The sequence below is a fragment of the Ochotona curzoniae genome, unplaced genomic scaffold (assembly GCF_017591425.1).
Source record: "Ochotona curzoniae isolate NIBS_2020 unplaced genomic scaffold, NIBS_Ocur_1.0 scaffold_2453, whole genome shotgun sequence".
Taxonomy (NCBI): domain Eukaryota; kingdom Metazoa; phylum Chordata; class Mammalia; order Lagomorpha; family Ochotonidae; genus Ochotona; species Ochotona curzoniae.
This window is the reverse complement of record NW_024467094.1, coordinates 30,227,468-30,245,305: the sequence shown is the minus strand read 5'-3', so window position 1 is coordinate 30,245,305 and position 17,838 is coordinate 30,227,468. Positions and strand designations below refer to the sequence as shown.

The 17,838-nt window shown below is 53.5% G+C and overlaps 1 protein-coding gene across 2 annotated transcripts in view; it reads left to right on the top strand.

The window, feature by feature from the left end:
• PLXDC1 (plexin domain containing 1) overlaps positions 1-17,838 on the top strand; it is a 46,968-nt gene that overhangs the window by 12,055 nt on the left and 17,075 nt on the right. Inside the window, exons 3-8 of one of the 2 annotated variants that reach the window (XM_041001232.1) lie at positions 7,162-7,182; positions 10,544-10,687; positions 10,961-11,030; positions 11,565-11,687; positions 12,268-12,386; positions 13,139-13,238. In XM_041001232.1, the coding sequence (XP_040857166.1) occupies positions 7,162-7,182; positions 10,544-10,687; positions 10,961-11,030; positions 11,565-11,687; positions 12,268-12,386; positions 13,139-13,238 (577 nt within the window). The remainder of the gene's footprint in view (positions 1-7,161; positions 7,183-10,543; positions 10,688-10,960; positions 11,031-11,564; positions 11,688-12,267; positions 12,387-13,138; positions 13,239-17,838) is intronic. The other variant, XM_041001233.1, reaches the window with a different exon arrangement.

Here is a 17,838-nt window from a genome sequence, read left to right as displayed (position 1 = left end):
ATTAAATTCAACTTTAAAACACTTCATTGAAATTTTTGGGGGAGGCAATGTGATGGTTAATACACAGTGTGACCAGCTAATACTTTGCCTGTAGCACCGGGACCTCATATGGGCAGTTTTGTGTCCTGGCTGCTCCACTTCTCATCCAGCTCCCTGTTTATTGCCTGGGAGAGCAGTAGAGTATGGCCCACGTGCTTGGACTTCTTCACCTATGTGGGAGAACAGGATGAAGCTTCTGGCTGGGGATCAACTCATCTCTGGCCATTGCTGCCATAAGGGGAATGAACCAACAGATTAAAGATCTCTCCCTTTCTGTCTCTCCTTCTCTCTCTCTGTAAAATCTGCTTTCCTAATAAAAAATAAATAAATCTAAAAAAAAAAAAAAACCCAACCTGGGCCCATTGCTGCAGCCTATTGCTTAAAGTCCTCGCCTTGAACATACTGGGATCCCATGTGGGTGCCAGTTCTAATCCTGGTGGTCCTGCTTCCCATCCAGTTCCCTGCTTGTGGCCTGGGAAAGCAGTCGAGGACGGTCCAAGGCCTTGGGACCCTGCACCTGTGTGGGAGACCTGGAAGAGGCTCCTAGCTCCTGGATTCAGATCAGCTCAGCTCTGGCTGTTACAGCCACTTGGGGAGTGAATCAGTGGATGGAAGATCTACTCTGTCTCCTCTTTGTATATCTGACTTTCAAATAAAAAAATAAATCTTCAGAAAAATAAACTTGCTGGTACATTTGGGGCTCTGCATGAGGCGAGTACCGCCTCACCTCAGCCTGGTCCAGCCTTGGGGGTGGTGCTGGAGAGGACACTGCCCACTTACTTCCCACTCTGCTCTGTCATCTCCATCCTGGAGGACCAGGGAGCAGGGGAGCTGAGGTGTGTATATGGGGGTGGGGGTGGTGGAAGGCCAGGGTAGAAGGGGTCAGTGAAGAAGGGGGCACCTAGTAGTTTACCCCCACCCTGTTCCTTCTTTGCTGGGCCCTGGGCTGGACAGAGGACAGGCTTTTGGCTTAAGCAGTTTAGCTGCCAGTTGGAATGCCTTCATCCCTGATTAGAGTGCCTGTTTTCCAGCCTGCTCTCCATCCTACCTCCCTGCTAATGCACCTGGGGGGCAGCAGGTGATGCTCCAAGCACTTGGGTTACCTGTGGGGGAATCTCTGACGGAGTTCCTGGCTCCCAGCTGTTGCCTGACTGTCTCGTCTGCTGCAGGAGTTTGGAAAGTTAACTAGTGAATGGCATCTGTTAGTCTCTCTCCCTGTCTCAAATAAAATAAACACTTCTTAAAAACATATTCATTTTTATTTGAAAGTGAAATTCAGCAGAAAAAGAAGAGACACAGATAAAAGTTCTTCCATCTATTGATTCACTTTCCAAATGGCCATAAAGACCAGAGCTGAACTGATCTGAAGCCAGGAGCCAGGAGCTTCTTCCAGTGTCCTATGCGAGTCCAGAGGCCCAGGAATCAGGGCCATCCCCCACTGCCTTCCCTCTGTATGGGAAGTGGAGGAGCTAGGACACAAAATGGCATCCATGTGGTATGCTGATGCCAAGGGTAGAGGAGTAGCTTGCTGAGCAACATCACTGGCCTGGATAATGTGTGTGTGTATTAAGTGTATATTAAAATATATATGTGAATTTAAATATGTAAAACTATAAATATGTAATAAAATATAGGTATATTTTAACCCAGACATTGGTGCCTTTTCTGAGGCAGAGCTGTGACCTGCTGTGCACAGGGGAGCTGGGAGAGAGGATCTGAGACACCGCCTTCTGCAAGCCATCAGCCTGTGGGCAGCTCCTGAAGGGCAGTGGGTGCACAGTGCCCACATGGACTCAATAACACCAGAGTTTCAGCAGCAACAACAACAACAACAACATACATCTCCAGCTCTGCCCTGCATGGGCTGGGTTGGACATGTTGGAGGTGGTGCCTGTGAGTTCGTGTGTGCCCTAAAGAGACTAATGCTTTGTGGGCCTGAGATTTTCTGGTCCCCGAGATTTCACAGCCCCCTCCACAGCTGGCTACCCTCCTGGGCAGCCACAGCTTGCGAGTTCACACCTGGGTGGTGGCTCAGCACCTGGAAGGGAGCATGCAGATATCAGCTTGGACAGTGAAGCCCCAGGCCTAGAAGCCGGGTGACAGCTGTGAATCCCAGCTCTGCAGCTCAGAGCAAGCCCAGAGGTTTAGAATATGTTGTTGTGGTTTCCCTCGGTTCTGGGGGACAAGGCCTGAGCTCCTCATGGCCGTGGGCTGGGATGAGTCAGGCACAAAGTGGCTGCCAAGGCCGGAGGTGGAGCAGCTGCTGTGCTAATGGGAACCAGGGACAGGGCCTGGGGAGGCCAGCTGAGGGGCTCGTACACTTCCAGGTGGTTATTGAGAAACCAACAAGAGCCTAGGGTGAGGGCAGCCTGGATGGCGAAGACTTCACAACCCTTGTTGCTGGAGCGATAGTGGAAGGCATTTGGGATCATCAGCCTGGTAGAAAGTTCTACATGTGGTTGGGATTGTACCAGGGGCAGAAAGAATGGATTATCTTTTTTCTCCAGGGCACTTAGCATTATCTATTTATTTTTTGGCATTGTGCATCTTCCCCACAGTGTGAGGGCCGGAACTGCTGGTATAAGGTCATTGGGTGCTGGCCCCTGGTGGATGCCGCTTCTTTGAAGGAGCGAAGGAACTGAATTTCCCATCTCATGATCTGTACATTTCCTGAGCTCTTGACCTCTGGGGCTGCGAGGGGCCCCAACCCTGCTGCCTGTTGAAGAATATCGGTGCTTGCACACTCCACAGCACGTGTGTCCACGCTGCAGCCTGTGGAGAGTCTAAGGGCTTGGCTGGATGTCTCCGTACCGACACACAGAGCAAGCAGTGCTCCAAGCAGCCCAGCACCGCAGAGTGTCCGGGGCCAGAAGGCAGCCTGGGTCAGGGAGACTCTGGGGTGAGTGTGTGGTTGGGAAGGGGGAGCGGTTGAAGAGATTCTGCAAGAAGCAATGTGGGCGAGGCTTGGCTGTCCTGGCGGCTGTGCTAGGCCTCCGTGTTGGTCCTGATATATCCCAGCTGCATGGCCGTGGACTGGACTCTTAATCCCTTCGTTAATGAACCTGACTGTGCAAGCTCTCAACTCCTCAAGCCCTTGCAATTTCAGGTTTCCCTAACGGGCAGTCGGTAGGGATCTCCAGAGTTCAGGTTTCAGAGCCAAGTGGGGGTCCACACTGGACTCCAGTGCCCCTCTTCCCTCTGGGCCCAGGCCTGGCCTGGCTCCTCTGCCCCAGGGGGTTGTCTCCCACTCAGGCCAGTCATCTTGACCCTTACTTTACTGGTGGTTGCATTTCTTCCTCTCCCACCTCCATTCTTTGCCTGCTTTCTGTCTTCCTTTTTTTTTTTTTTTTTTTTTGTAAGATTTTATTGGAAAGTCAGATTTACAGAGATCTGAGCTGATCCAGGTCTCCCACACGGGTGCAGGGTCCCAAGGCTTTGGGCTGTCCTCGACTGCCTTCCCAAGTCACGAGCAGGGAGCTGGATAGGAAGTGGGGTGGCTGGGACATGAACTGGTGCCTATATAGGATCCTGCTCATGCAAGATAAAGACTTTAGCCACTAGGCTACCGCGCTGGGCCCAGTCCTTTCTTTCTGATTAATGTAGGGGCAGGCAATACCACTGGCTGGCATCCCATAAGGGAGCCAGTTCATATCTCAGCTGTTCCACTTTTGATCCAGCTTCCTGCTAATGATCTGGGAAAAATAGCAGAAGATGGTTCAAATATTTGGGCTCCTATATCCATGTGGGAGACCCGGAAAAAGCTCCAGGCTCCTGGTCTCAGACCATTGTGGCCATTTGGGGAATGAACTAGCAGATGGAAGATCTCTCTCTCTCTCCCTATCTCTGCTTCTATCTGTAACTCTGACTTTCAAATAAAAATAAACTTATTGGGTCAGCTTCTGCTGCTTTCCCAAGCATATTATCAGGGAGCTGGGTCAGAAATGAAAAAGTTGGGACTCTAACAGGTGCCCATATTGGGTGCTAGCACCACAGGTGGAAGCATAATCTACTATAACACTATGCTGTCCCCATAAATGCATTTTTTAAAAAAATAAAGTGTATTTATTTGAAAGGCAGAATCATGGAGAGAGAGAGAGAGAGATCTGTCCATAAGCTCACTCCCCAGTTGGCCACACCTACAGGGAGCTGGATGGGAGATGCGGCAGCTGGAACTAAAACCTGCCTGCATGACGAGAACCTACTGTGCCACAACTCTCTCTTTAATATTTATTTTCATTGGAAAGGCAGATTTACAGAGATAGGGAAAGACAGAGAGAAAGATTCCATTTGCTGGTTTATTCCCCAAATGGCTACAACAGCTGGAGCTGAACTAATTTGAAGCCAGGGACTTCTTTCCAGGTCTCCCAAGTGGGTGTAGGATCCCAAGGACTTAGGCCATTCTCCACTACTTTCCCAAGCCATAAGCAGGGGACTGGATTGGAAGTGGAACACCCAGGACATGAGTCAGTGCGCATATGGGATGCTGGCACCCACCAGTGGAGAATCAGCCAATGAGCCATTGTGGAAGCTCTATTGTCTTTGTCCTTGTCTTTGTCCTTTTTTGTTTTCCCTCTTCCTTCCTGCCTGTCTCTCACTGAGATGGACATAACCTAGAATGAACCATTTGCAAGTGAACAAGCCAGTGACAGTGAACTCAATGCCCTACCCCCTCTAATGTCACACCATCACCTGCCCCAAGAGCATCTGTGCCGCCACCCCAGCCCTTGCTCCGTCCCTTCTCTGCTCTGTGCATTTTCCTCCTCTCAGTGTCTGTGAGGTTACCCCTTTCCCTCACCTCATGCGTGCATGGAAACTGCACTTCAGTACCCCGTACCTCTCGGCTGGTTCCAGGAAGGGCGTGGAAGCACCGTCTGTTCCTCTCTGTCTAGCAGTCCCTGTGGACGCGGCCTATTTCTCTGCTCACTTCCTGTAGGCGTGCCACTACAGACCCAGATTGAAAGCTGTGGGCTCTGGAGACCCACCTGGGAGTGGGCTGCTGGGTCAGGGAGAATTCCATGTGTCACTGTGTCACAGTGTGGGGCATGGCCATGCTGTGACTGAGATCCTTAGAAGTGAAAAACAGCAGGTGGAACAGCTCTCTTTCTCTCTCATCTCTCAAGTAAATAAAACAAATCTTTAACAAAATGAAACAAAGAAATGATACCTACACAGCCAGGAGGCAGATGGTCTTTAATGGGAACAGAGAGGTAAAGTCCCCTGCCCAAGGTCACACAGCTTGTGAGGGTCAGAAGCAGCACAAGAACCGAGTTTCTTCCTGCCTTTCGAGTCTCAGCACTTAGTCGCCATCTCCCTGGGAACAAAATTGTTATCTTAAAATTTTTTTTTTTAATTTACAAAACAAAATGACAGAGAAAGCCTGAGGGATGCAGTGAGAGAATGATCTTGCACCACTGGTTTACTCCCCAAATACTTACCACAGCTTGGGTTGGGCCAGGCCGCAGCTGGGGGCCCAGGGATACATCAGGGGGTCCCACAAGCATGGCAGGGACCCATGACCTTGGACCATTGTCTGCCATCTCCTCGACACGTTAGCAGTGGAGGTGGGTCCCTGTATGCAGCACCGTCCTCCCAAGTGGGCACTGTGGGTTCCATCCCTACTTTATGTGCATCTTAAATTCTGCTCGAGCTGGAAGCCCTTGGGGAGCTGCAGCACATGCAGATTCCAATTTGGGGGGCTTTGGGGTTGGGCCTGGGAGCCTGCATTTCAGGCACGCTCCCTGCCAGTATTGCTGGGCCTGGGGTACACTCTGAACAGCACAGTTCTAAAAAATCCCTCCTGGGCCCAGTGCAGTGGCTGAGTGGCTAAAGTCCTCGCCTTACACATGCCAGGATCCCATATGGGCACTGGTTCTAATCCTGGCAGCCCCGCTTCCCATCCAGCTCCCTGCTTGTGGCCTGGGAAAGCAGTCGAGGACGGCCCAAAGCTTTGGGACCCTGCACCCGTGTGGGAGACCTGGAAGAGGTTCCTGGCTCCTGTCTTTGGATTGGCACAGCACCGGCTATTGTGCTCACTTGGGGAGTGAATCATTGGACGGAAGATCTTCCTCTCTGTCTCTTCTCCTTTCTGTTTATCTGACTTTGTGATAAAAATTCAGCAGCTCTGTCAGGCAGGCCCAGCAGAGTTGTTCTGGGGCGCCCCTTAGTAGCCGCCCAGATGCTGTGCTCAGGGCTTACACTGCTGGGCTTCACCCATCCCTTCGGGAACCCTGTGAGAAAGGTTCCTCAGGGAGCCAAGGCTTTCCTAGGACCTGCTCACTGTGGGCAGCGTCTAGACTTTTGAGTCAGAGATGGCCCTGGGAATTTCTGAGTCCTGCTGTGGAGAGCAACACTCGGAGAGCTGGCTCTCTCAGGAATGAACCCTGGGTCCTCCATGTGCCAGAGCTGTGGGGCCCAGCACATGAGGCCAGGAGCTGTGGGCCCGGCTGGGAGTCCCTCTTATGAGGTTGAGATCTTGGGGCTGGAGCCTAGTGCAACAGTGTTGTCCCTGAAATTCACCTTTTGCCATCTTGGGCAAGGCAGCTAGGACTGGGAGGCTGCTGTCTGGGCATCACAGCCTCAGAGTATGGCCTCTGTCCTGGGCCCTCATTTCCTACACTTGAGTAAGTTCTGGCCAGAGCCAAGGAGCTCTGTCCCTGGGGTTGTTGCCTGAGCCCCGGCCTTTGGACCCCAGGCTGCACTGGCTCCCCATTCTGCTATTGCCTTGGCCCCCAGAGCGCGGCACAGAGCAGGCCTTAGAGGAACTGGGCTGTGTGGGCATCCTGTGGCAGAGCCAGCTGTGGAGGGCAGCCTCCCCGTGGGCAGGGCTGGCCTTGCCCTTTGGGAGCATCGGGTCCTACAGGAAAGGCAGACATGGATGCAGCAAACAGAAGAGGCAAGTGCTTGGTGATTTCTGGAACTGAGAGAAGCCTAGCAGGACTGTAATACAGAGAGCAGGGGAGACCACTGGGCACTGGGAAGGGAGGAAGTGTCAGGTAACAGCTGAATCCAGGGACGTACAGAGAATCCCGCCAGCAAGTCAACACAGACCCAGGCTCCACAACTCCACAAGCTTTAGGTATGGTTGTTGTCCTTATATTCACAATATAGCTATTGGAGCTCCAGCCATTGTGTCTTCATCCCCAAGCAGGAAGAAGAAGGGACAAATAATCAAACCGGATCTTTCTTAAAAAGCTTCACTCAGACTTGGAGCGGACACCATTAGCCAGCCCATGTCATGCAATGACCTTTGCGAAATCCAGGGAATTGCCTTCTTACATGGTAGCACTGTGTTATGCTAGCTACAAGGTCAGGCGTTCTGTTGGTAAAAGGAAGAGGGAAATGGATGAGGGTTGGGTGGGGACGGTGTCTGCCCCCAGGGCCTGTGGCCTGAGATGGAGCACAGCTGGGGAGTCACAGAATGTTCCTAGCGGGTGGCAGGCGCCTTTGGCAACGTGCCCATGGGCATGCCTGGTAGTTTCTTAGGGATGCAGGGATAAGTTCCCACAAATCTGTTGGCTTACAAACAATAGCGATTCCTGCTCTCCCAGCTCTGAGAGCTGGAAGCCAGACACAGCAGTTTTCCACACGGGGCACCGTCAGCGGGCCTGCATTGCTTCTGCCAGCTCTGGCCGGCTCCAGGAACTCCGGGCTGCTCTCGGACTGTGAACCCACCCGGGCGTTCCTGCCCCTGGCAGCCCACAGCCCGCCTCCCAGGGTCTCTGTGCATTATCTCCTCTTTGTCTAATCGGTGCACTTGCTGCTGGCTTCAGGTCCAGCCTAATAGGGAGGACTTGTCTGCTTGATTCCTCCAATAAGATTTTCCAAATAAGGTCACACCCACGGATCCTGGGGGGAAAAACTAGAACTTGCCTTTCTGGGGATATACAATTTAAAATTAAAATGTTTAAAGACTTATTTATTTATTTATTTATTGAGAGGGATAGCTACAGAGAGAGAGAGAGAGATTGTATCAGCTGATTCACTCCCCAGATGACTGGAGCTGGGCAGGTCTGAAACCAGGAGCTTCTTTCAGGTTCCCCATGTGGGTGCAGGGACCCAAGCACTTGGATTGTTCTCTGCTGCTTTCCCGATGCATTAGCAGGGAGCTGGATTGGAAGCGAAGTAGCAGGAATTTGAACTGGAGCCCATAGGGGATGCCAGTGCCACAGGTGGAAGCTTTGCCTGCTATGCCACAATACTGACTCCCTAAAATTAAATTTTTAAAATAAAGTATTTCAGGGGCCAGTGCAGTGGTGTATCAGGCTAATCCTCTACCTCCAAGTGCCAGTATCCCATATGGGCCAGTTCTAGTCCTGGTTGCTCCACTTCTGATTCACTTCCCTGCTAATGTGCCTGGGAAAGCGGTAGATGATGATTCAAGTCCCTGATTCAAGTCCACTCACATGGGAGACCCAGAGGAAGCTCCTGACTCTTAGCTTCAAGCTTTAGATCAGCTCGGCTCTGACCACTGCAGCCATTTATGGAATGAACCAGCAGATGTAAGACTTGTCTCTCTCTCTCTCCCCTTCTTTATTTTTAAAATCTGCCTTTCAAATAAAAATACATGAATCTTTTTTTTTTAAGATTTATTTTATTTTTATTGGAAAGGCGAATATACAGAGAGGAGAGACAGAGAGGAAGATCTTCCGTCCGATGATTCACTCCCCAAGTGAGCGCAATGGGTCGATGCTATGCCAATCCGAAGCCAGGAGCCTCTTCCGGGTCTCCCACGTGGGTGCAGGGTCCCAAAGCTTTGGGCCGTCCTTGACTGCTTTCCCAGGCCACAGGCAGGGAAGGGAAGGGAAGCAGGGCTGCCGGGATTAGAACCGGCGCCCATACGGGATCCCGGGCGTGCAAGGCAAGGACCTTAATCACTGCGCCATTGCGTCGGGCCCATAAATCTTTTTTTAAAAGGAAAAAAAAAAAGCTGAGGGCCTGGCACAATAACATAGTGGCTAAATTCTTGCCTTGCTACTGCTGGGATCCCATATGGGAGCTGGTTCATGTCCTGTGGGGTAATGTAATTAGAAGCAATAGGGGCTGCCCCAGGGACCCCACAGGCTCCAGGGTTGGGGTTCTGTCTGAGGAGTTCCAGATTGTTGGGAGCAGAGTTAGATGGCCCCACAAGTATTTCAGCATTTACTTCTTTTTTATTTCATTGGGAAGACAGATGGGTAAACAGAAAGCTTCCATCTGCTGGCTCTTTTCCCAAATACCTGTGCTGGGCCAACCTGAAGCCAGGAACCCAGAACTCAGTCTGGATCTCCTACATGGCTGGCAGGGACCCAAGTGCCTGGGCCATCACCTGCTGCCTCCCAGGGGACAAAGTAGTGGGAAGCTGGAAGTGGAGCCAAGCCACAAGGCAACTCCAGACACTGATGTGGGTTGCAGGCCTCCCAAGCAGCATTTTAACCATGGTATCTAATGGCTGCCTGAGGTTGGGGTGACTGCACTCCCAGGGTGGTGTGGGGGGGCGGACAGACAGTCTGGAGGAAGGGCATGAGGCCATGGCAATGGAAATGACAGTCCCCTGTCCCTCTCCGTGTCTTCACTCCTTGTGCCCAGTCCACTCCATCTGCCCCTACCCCCAGGTCCCCAGGGTGTGTCAATTACCAGTGGAACATCTGTCTCCCTGTGGGTGGCAGGGCTGGAGCCCACATCCCTGCTGTGCCCAGGGAAGCTGGCCACTTGGCAGGCACAGCACAGTCTGTCATGCCACGTGTGTCCCACAGCTGCCGGGGGCCTGCGTAGTGACCCACAGAGCCCTGGATTCCATGTAGGTCAGCAGCCCCGTCTCTGTGCCCTACTCCACCACTGCTGCCAGCTGTCTCCCGGTCCCCTTCAAACCCTGGCCCGAGTGGGCATCTGCAGGAGATACACTCCTCTCCCTGCAAGGACTGCACTTGCTCATTGTCCCCTCTCAGGCTCACGGTAGTGGCTCGGAAATGAACCCCAATCCTTGCTCCCTCTTCTCAAGTGGGGTGTTCAATGAGGATTTAGTGTCATCTCCGACTCAGAGTCTGTGGCTGCTCTCAGAGAGACTGCCAAGCTCAAGGGCAAGCCTCTGCCGTTAGCCAGGCATCCTCAGAGGTTGTTGTTCCTTTTTTTCAAGTTCATGGACAATGTCCCCCTTTCCACCTCAATCAGGGACATACCTGGAGGTGACAGCTCAGACTGGAGCCTCCTGTTACTCTATTAGGCTCCTGGCTGGGCTGGGCTTTGGGCATGTCCTGAAGGGACTCAGGCTGCAGGATGAGGCCCTGGCTGGGCTGGCAGTGGCTGGGCTGGGCCTGGGCATGGAGGGTGTGGATGGCTGAGTCATGGCTAGAGGCCAAGTTGAGCCTGGGGGTGGGAGTGGAGGGTGGCGGGCTGCCAGCCCAGGGCCACAAGCTCAGTCCCTTACGAAGGGCAGCAACGTTGTCTTGCCTGTGGAAATCTGCGTTGGGTGGAGCAGGTGTGGTTCTAGCCATTCACCTGCCCTGGGATTTCTCTTGGGTACCGGCAGGAAGACAACCACAGCTACTACGTGTCGCGGGTATATGGCCCCGATGAACCCCGAAGCCAGGAGCTGTGGGTGGATGTGGCCCAGGCAAACCGGAGCCAAGTGCGGGTACACCGAGTCCTCTCCAACACCCACCGACAAGCGTCTGTGAGTGCCCCTGCCCCTGGTGGGAAGCCCTGGGCCGGAAGGTGGGGGCTGTCTTAATGCTACTGGGAGAGCGGCTATAGCTGTGGCAGGGCTGCAGTTGTCGTTGGGGACAGCCTTTGCAAGAGATCCCAAGGCTCGGCCAGAGCAGGGAAAAGAGGGATGCCAGCCTGTGGTCCTAGGCCCTGCCCTGGGTGTGCTTGCCCCCACTGTTTACAGACAAGTGTGGTGCTGTATGGGGGCTCTGCCTGTGCTGACTTCTACCTGTACCCTCAGAGAGTGGTCTTGTCCTTCGAATTTCCTTTTTATGGGCATCCTTTGCGGCAGATCACCATAGCAACTGGAGGTAAGTCTGGCTCTGCGGGGCCTGAGGGAGGGCTGAGAGATCTTGGCCTGAGCTCACTTGGGACAGGAACCAACTGATAGCTATGTTGGAAGCCCCGGAGATAGCAGATAACTCCCTCATCTCAGCTGACTGGGTGTATGTGTGCGTGTGTGTGTGCATGCACATGTACATATGTGCTGGACCAGTGTGAGCAGTGCTGGGATCCCTGTGTTTCAGAGTCCTTAAACAAGGGGACAGAGAAAGGGAGACCCATACTGAGACTGTCTGTCCCTGGTGCTGGGCTCCCGGTAGGGACAAGGAGCCATCAGATCCTGTGCACCATAACTACACCTGCTACTTCCCCAGGGATGGGTGGAGGGATGGGGAAAGCCTTCCTCGCCCTGGGCGCTTGGTCCTTCACATCCCAGACCAGGGGTCCTAGACCCATCTGGAGTAGCCCTGCTGCCCTCCATCCAGCAGGAGACCCCCTACACACACCCAGAGGCATCTCCCAGCACCATCTCAGGGGGCTCCTTTGTACCACTTGTGCCTTAGGCTTCCTCTTCATGGGAGATGTGACCCACCGGATGCTCACGGCCACGCAGTACGTGGCCCCTTTGATGGCCAACTTCAACCCTGGTTACTCCAACAATTCCACAGTTGCCTACTTGGACAATGGTGAGACCAGACCTCTTAGTTGAAGTCTCTCAGCTCCAACCATCTTCTTGATCCAGCTCCTTTGGAGGAGCTGAAGCTCAGGGTAGGCAAGGGACTTGCCCATGGTTCAATGGCCAGGCAACTGTTCCACCTTTTCTGGGCTTAGTTTGCTCATCTGTAAGATGGGTACAAAAGGCCTGCTGTCCACAGAACTTCATGGGATAACAACATGGGAGAGCCTGGCACTTAGCAGGGGTAAGAGGAGGGGCTGTATTCCTCCTCACTGTGCCCAAGTGGTCCCCCAGCACCACCTGTCGCAGGAAAGCCTTTTTCTCTCATTTCTCATTTTTGTCTCAAGGGAGCAGGTTGGGTGAGAAGGAAGGATGTGAGTGGCCTAAGGGATGGTCGAGTCCACTGTCCAGACACTGACACGGGGCTTCTCTCCAGTTTGGAAGCAAGGCTGATGTTTCGGGGTGGGGGCACCATTTCCTGAGCCCTTGGGTTTGTGACTCTCCGGCCGTGCCCACTGCTGCAGGGCTGACTGTGCAGCCTGGCGTCTCACCCTCCATGCAGCCTGGTACTGCTCTGCTCCGTTTTGCAGGGACAGTCTTTGTGGTGCAGTGGGACCATGTGTACCTCCAGGGCTGGGAGGACCGTGGTAGCTTCACCTTTCAGGCAGCCCTGTACCGCGACGGCCGCATCGTCTTTGGCTACAAAGAGGTGAGCTGGACCTGTTGTGGGAAGGGCTGGGGCTCGGAGGCCTGTGGGCAGCAAGCAGTTGGGGAGAGCTATGGCATATCGGGGCCTAGGACTCGATGCGGGGTCCTGTACTCTGGTCAAGACATAGACAGAAATGGTCGGGCTTAGGGAGACATCGCTGTAATGGGTGCTCTTCACAGGTGCTGCTTGGTGCTGGTGGGAACCTCCCACAAGCTCTACACCTTGCCAGGGTCCCGGGGGGTGGGGAAGCATGGAAATCTGCAAGATGCATAGGAGGTGAAGAGCCCAAGAGGAGCAGAAACTGTGTCCCTGGAGGGAGAATGGCATACTCAGAGGCCTTGTGGCAGGACCTTGTAGGGCTGCAGGGGAACAGGGAGGGTGGCGGGGCACAATCAGCTTGGCTTTCGAGAAAGGCATCTCCAGCTTGAGAGCAGAGAACAGGTTGTTGGGGTGCTCAGAGGACATGCTGGGTGGTGATTTGGGGGTAGAGATGACAGTAGCTTCGAGCTGGGATTGGACAATTGAGCAAATGACGTAACCAGATGTGGAGATAAGGGTGGGAGGAGAGGAATGAGAGGGTGACCCTGGGCTTGTGGCCCGCACAAAGGTGCAGGGAGCCTCAGGGTTTGGGTGGAACACACTGGGGTGCAGGTGCCTTGAGTCCTTCCAGGGGTGACACGGAGCAGGTGTGGAGGGGAGGGCAGGGCTGGCCAGCAGATTTGGGGTGGACACAGCCGCTTCTTCCACTACAGATCCCCATGTCTGTCCTGGAAATCAGCTCCTCCCAGCACCCCGTGAAAGCCGGCCTGTCAGATGCCTTCATGCTTTTCACCCCGGCCCTTGACATATCAGGTGAGTTTCCTCAGCAGTGTTCAGCAGGCCGGTGGGGGCCAGTGGGGCCAGAGGTGCAGGAAGGAAGGGAGGTACAACCAGGACCCAGCAGAAGTGTTTTTCTACAAAAACGCAGGAGACGCTGCTCTGGCTGGTGAGGGGGCAGGAACCAGAGTCCTTGTGATCTGTTCCCTTTAGAAACCCCCCAGAGTGTCACAGTGTGGCCTTTGAGTCCTCCTAGGTAACAGCCCCTGTGGCCTTGCCACCCCAGTAAGCAGTGGGGAGAATCTAGCCTCAGCCAGGATGTCACCTCTGGCTTCGATTCTTTCCTCTGTCAAATGGGGGCAGGAACTGGAGGGCTGCTCCTCCCCAGCTCTTCCTTTATCACTGACATTTTGAGGGTGATGAATGAAGTTGCTGGGCCCCTGCTACCCATGTCAGAGACCTAGGCTGCATTCTGGGCTCCTGGCTTCACCCCAGCCTGGCCTTTGGGGAATAAACCAGCGGATGAAGTTATTTGTCTGTCTACCTCTCAAATCAAAAAGCAACAAATGACCAAACAGAACTTCCCATACCATACCTTATGACTCAAGATTTTACAACTCAGCCAGAGACTGGGATAAATTGTTGCAAACACAGCAGGGCTAGCTGCTGGCCTCCCACTTGGGAGACCCAGCTGGAGCTCCTGACTCCAACCTGGTCCAGCCCTAGCTATTGCAACCATCTGGGGAGTGAGACAGTAGATAGGAGCCCTCTGTCTCTCTGCCTTACCAATAAATAAATGAGTAAATAAGTAAAGAAATGAATGAATGAATGGATGAATCAAATTGAGGGTCCCTATGCCTGGGGAGGTGGGGTGACGTGCCTGAGGTCACACAGCTTTGGATGGAAGCACTCAAACCCAGACCTTCCCTGTTGAAATCTTGAATGTGCCTGAAGCCCTCCCTGCTCTCCACCCCTCCCACCCAGAGGGGTGACCCCAGCTGCCCAGACACCCACAGCCCTAAGAGGACCCCAGGCCGCCTCTCAGGGCACCTCTGGGTGTCCAGTCCTCACATGCCCCCTTCCGTGTCTCATGCACTTGAATGAACCCACAGGTCGGGGGAGGGATTGCTCCTGGGAGCCTCCCCCTCCTTCCCCTTCTCCACTCCTCCCTGAGCGAGGCCGACTCTCAGGACACTCCGTGAAGCTGGCTGTTGGATGAGGGTCAAGTACAGGAAGTCAGATCCCAGAGATTCCCATGAGGCCGCTCAGCAATTCCACAATGAAAGGCTGTTTGAGAGCGATCAGGGGAGGTGTGGTCAGAAGGCACAGTGCAGGGGCGTGACCACCTGAGACAATGCAGGCTGTGCCTTCGCTCTTTGCTCTGCTCTCAGTGGTGGGAGGGGCAGCTGTGGGGTCCTTGTCTCCAGGTGCTCTTGCTAAGGTATCCGATCCACCTGCCAGGTGAGAGAGCCGGCACCTGGCCCCAGACGCTGCCCAGTAGCTCTGTGTCCTCTTCCGTCTTTCTTCTGTCCTCCATTTCTTTTTGTTATTTCTGGATTTGATCCTGCCAATTCCTGGCTTCAGGCCTCCTACAGGATGCAAAATCCTCAGTGGACACAGTGGGTCAGCCAGACTTCCCTCCCATTCAAGCAGCTCTGGTCTGTGGTCCCCATGTTCTGTGAACAGGCCAAGGGCTATCCACACCTTTGGGACACAATTCCCTTGTGGAATGTTTTTGTGCCCCAACTCTTTTTAGCCTCTTGGCAGCATTCTACCCATTTCTTGGTCCAGCTCCTGCCCCCCAAGTGCATCCTTGGGCACCAAGCAACACCTCTGCAATGACATGAACAAATTCATGAACCATGAATGGAAACTCTTTCCCAACCCACTTTCTGGGCTTTCTTTTTAAGATTGATTTATTTATCTGCAAGGCAGAATTACAAAGAGAGAGAAAGACAGAAACAGAGATTGTCCATCCGTTTGGTTCACTATCCAAATGGCCACAGCAGTCAGGGCTGGGCCAGGTTGAAGCTAGGAGCCAGGAACTTCATCTGAGTCTCCCATGTGGATGCAGGGGCCCAAGCACTTGGACCGTCTTCAGCTGCTTTCCCAGGTGCATTCGCAGGAATCTGGATCGGAAGTGAAACTGCCGGAATATAAACCAGATCCATATTTTATGTTAGCATCGTGGGTGGCAGCTGTACCTGCTATACCACAGTGCCAGCCCTGGGACGTTTTTAAAGTGGCTGGGCCTGTCTCCTGCCTTCTGATCAAACCAGGGCTATCCCACTGACAGATGGTACTGAATTACATTCAAGCCTCTGACATGCTGTGCCAGGACACTCAGTTCTGGCCCCTTTATTTCTGAGTCTGTGATGAGTGAGGTTGAGAGAAATCAGAAGGTCTCCGGCAGCCAGTGGCATGGCCTAGAGGCTGCCTGGTCCTTCCAGAAGGCTCTGTTAGTCACAAGGATGGACGTCACAGGCGGGCTGGCCCCACACGTGGGTAAAGGAGCCCACAGACCACTAACTCAGGCTGAGCAGCCTGGCACAGCACGGACTATGTTTATTAAAAGCTAAAGTAGGTGCACGTCACACCCTCAACTGAGTTAGTGTTTTCAATTAGAGATATTGCCACACCCATCCTGGCCCTTCCTGCCACTGCTTGAGTCCCACCTGGTTGGCAGAGCCACGCTGAGGTCCTGCTACCAGACTGTGGGACCCCTTCCCAGCTCTGCTCCCAGCCCATAGTCAGAGGCTCACCTACACCTAGTGGGAGCTTTCTTCTTTTTATGCATTTTAAAAACATTTATTTATTAATTTGAAAGACACAGTGACAGAGAGCGGTCTTTCATTTATTAGTTCACTCTCCAAATGATCACACAGCTAGGGCTGTGCCAGGCAGATTCCAGGATGCCCGCTGGGTCTCCTTTGTGGGTGGCAGGGGCCCAAGCATTTGGGCCATCATCTGCCCACACCAGCTGGGAGTGGAGAACTGGCTCTGAAGCAGAGTAGTTGGGAATTGAACCTGTACTATAATATGGGATGCCAGCAAAAAGGTCATAAGTGGCGGCTTAACCCACTGCAGCCCCGGGCTAGCCTGGGGGTGAGCCTTCCAGGAGCCCTGCCTTTTAGGCAGCTGCTCGTGCTGCTCCTCAAAACCTTGGGCCTGGTGCGGTAGCCTAATGGCTAAAGTTCTAGCCTTGCATACACTGGAATTCCATATGGACATCAATTCTAATCCTGGTGGCCCTGCTTCCCATCCAGCTCCTTGCTTGTGGCCTGGGAAAGCAGTCGAGGCTGGCCCAAAACATGGGGACCCTGCACCTGCGTGGGAGACCCAGAAGAAGCTCCTAGCTCCTGGTTTCAGATTACCTGACCATTGCCATCACTTGGGAAATGGACGGAAGATCTTCCACTCTGTCTCTCCTCCTCTCTGTATATCTGACTTTCCAATAAAAATAAATAAATCTTAAAAAAAAAAAAAAAAGATCAGCTCCCTTAACAAGCAGCTGTTTTCTGCAAAGGGGTCTCAACCCCTGTGCCTTTTTGGTTCCTACTTCCCTTCCTTCTGACCGCAGGCAGTCTCTCCCTGAACCCTTGCCGGTGCCTGAGCCCTGCACACCAACTTCCTTTCTGTACCTGTGCCTGTCTGTGGCCATTTGGGGTTGCTTTTGGAGAAGGGTCTCACTCTGTGGTTGTGTTTCGGGGGCTGGCCACGGGCTGACCTGGGGAGTTGCTGAGGTTTCCTTGACTCCTGGTTTCTTGTTTCCTTCAGTCATTTCTCTTCTGAAAACTCTAACTGCTTAGTTGAAAAATCAGAAAAACCAGCAGAGATCTGCCACCTACCGGTCACTCCCAAATGCCCGCCGCTGCCAGAGCTGGCCTAAGCTGACCTCAGTCTGAGTCTCACATGTGGGTGGCAGGGACCCAATGAAGTCACTGCCCACTAGGATGGGCATAGCAGGTCACTGGATGACAAGCTGAGCTGGGACCAAAACCCAGGGGCTCTGATGTGGAGTGGGGGCATTGGAAGTGACAGTACGGCAGTTTTACTGAACACCCACCCCCACAGGCATTCCTTGGGGCCCGGGCCGTGTGTGACCCTGCTAGGTGCCTCTGGGAGCTCCAGGTCTGGGGTGTGTGTTGGGGTGCAGATAGGGTTGCCAGAGTAGAGACCCAGCAGTGTGACAGGTGACTTTGGATACCACAGAGAGCATGTGGCGCTCAGGGGATAGGTTTCTGGCCCTGCCCAGGGCTGGGGAGGTTTGCCAGGTAGGGCTGCCATCTGGGCTGAGCCTGGCATGGTGCGGCTGAGGAAGGAGGACCACAGGCCTGACATGGCAGAGCTTTGGGGGTGGGTCATCATATATCTCTTGTCATCCCATCCTCTTTGCTGCTGTAAGAGTTGTGGGAGGGGACGGAGCTGTGGAAGGGAGCCTTTCCCATCACCCAGCACGCAGTGCCCGGACCCCAGGCTGTCTTCCAGAGTCTGGAACTCAGGGGAGGGGATGACATGTGAGTGACAGAGGGCACCCTTGCTCACCCCAAGCCCTGTGGGACTTCTCTTGCTGGGCACAAGGGCTTTTACTTACATATAAACCCTGTGTGTGAGCGCATGTGTTTGAGTATGTGTG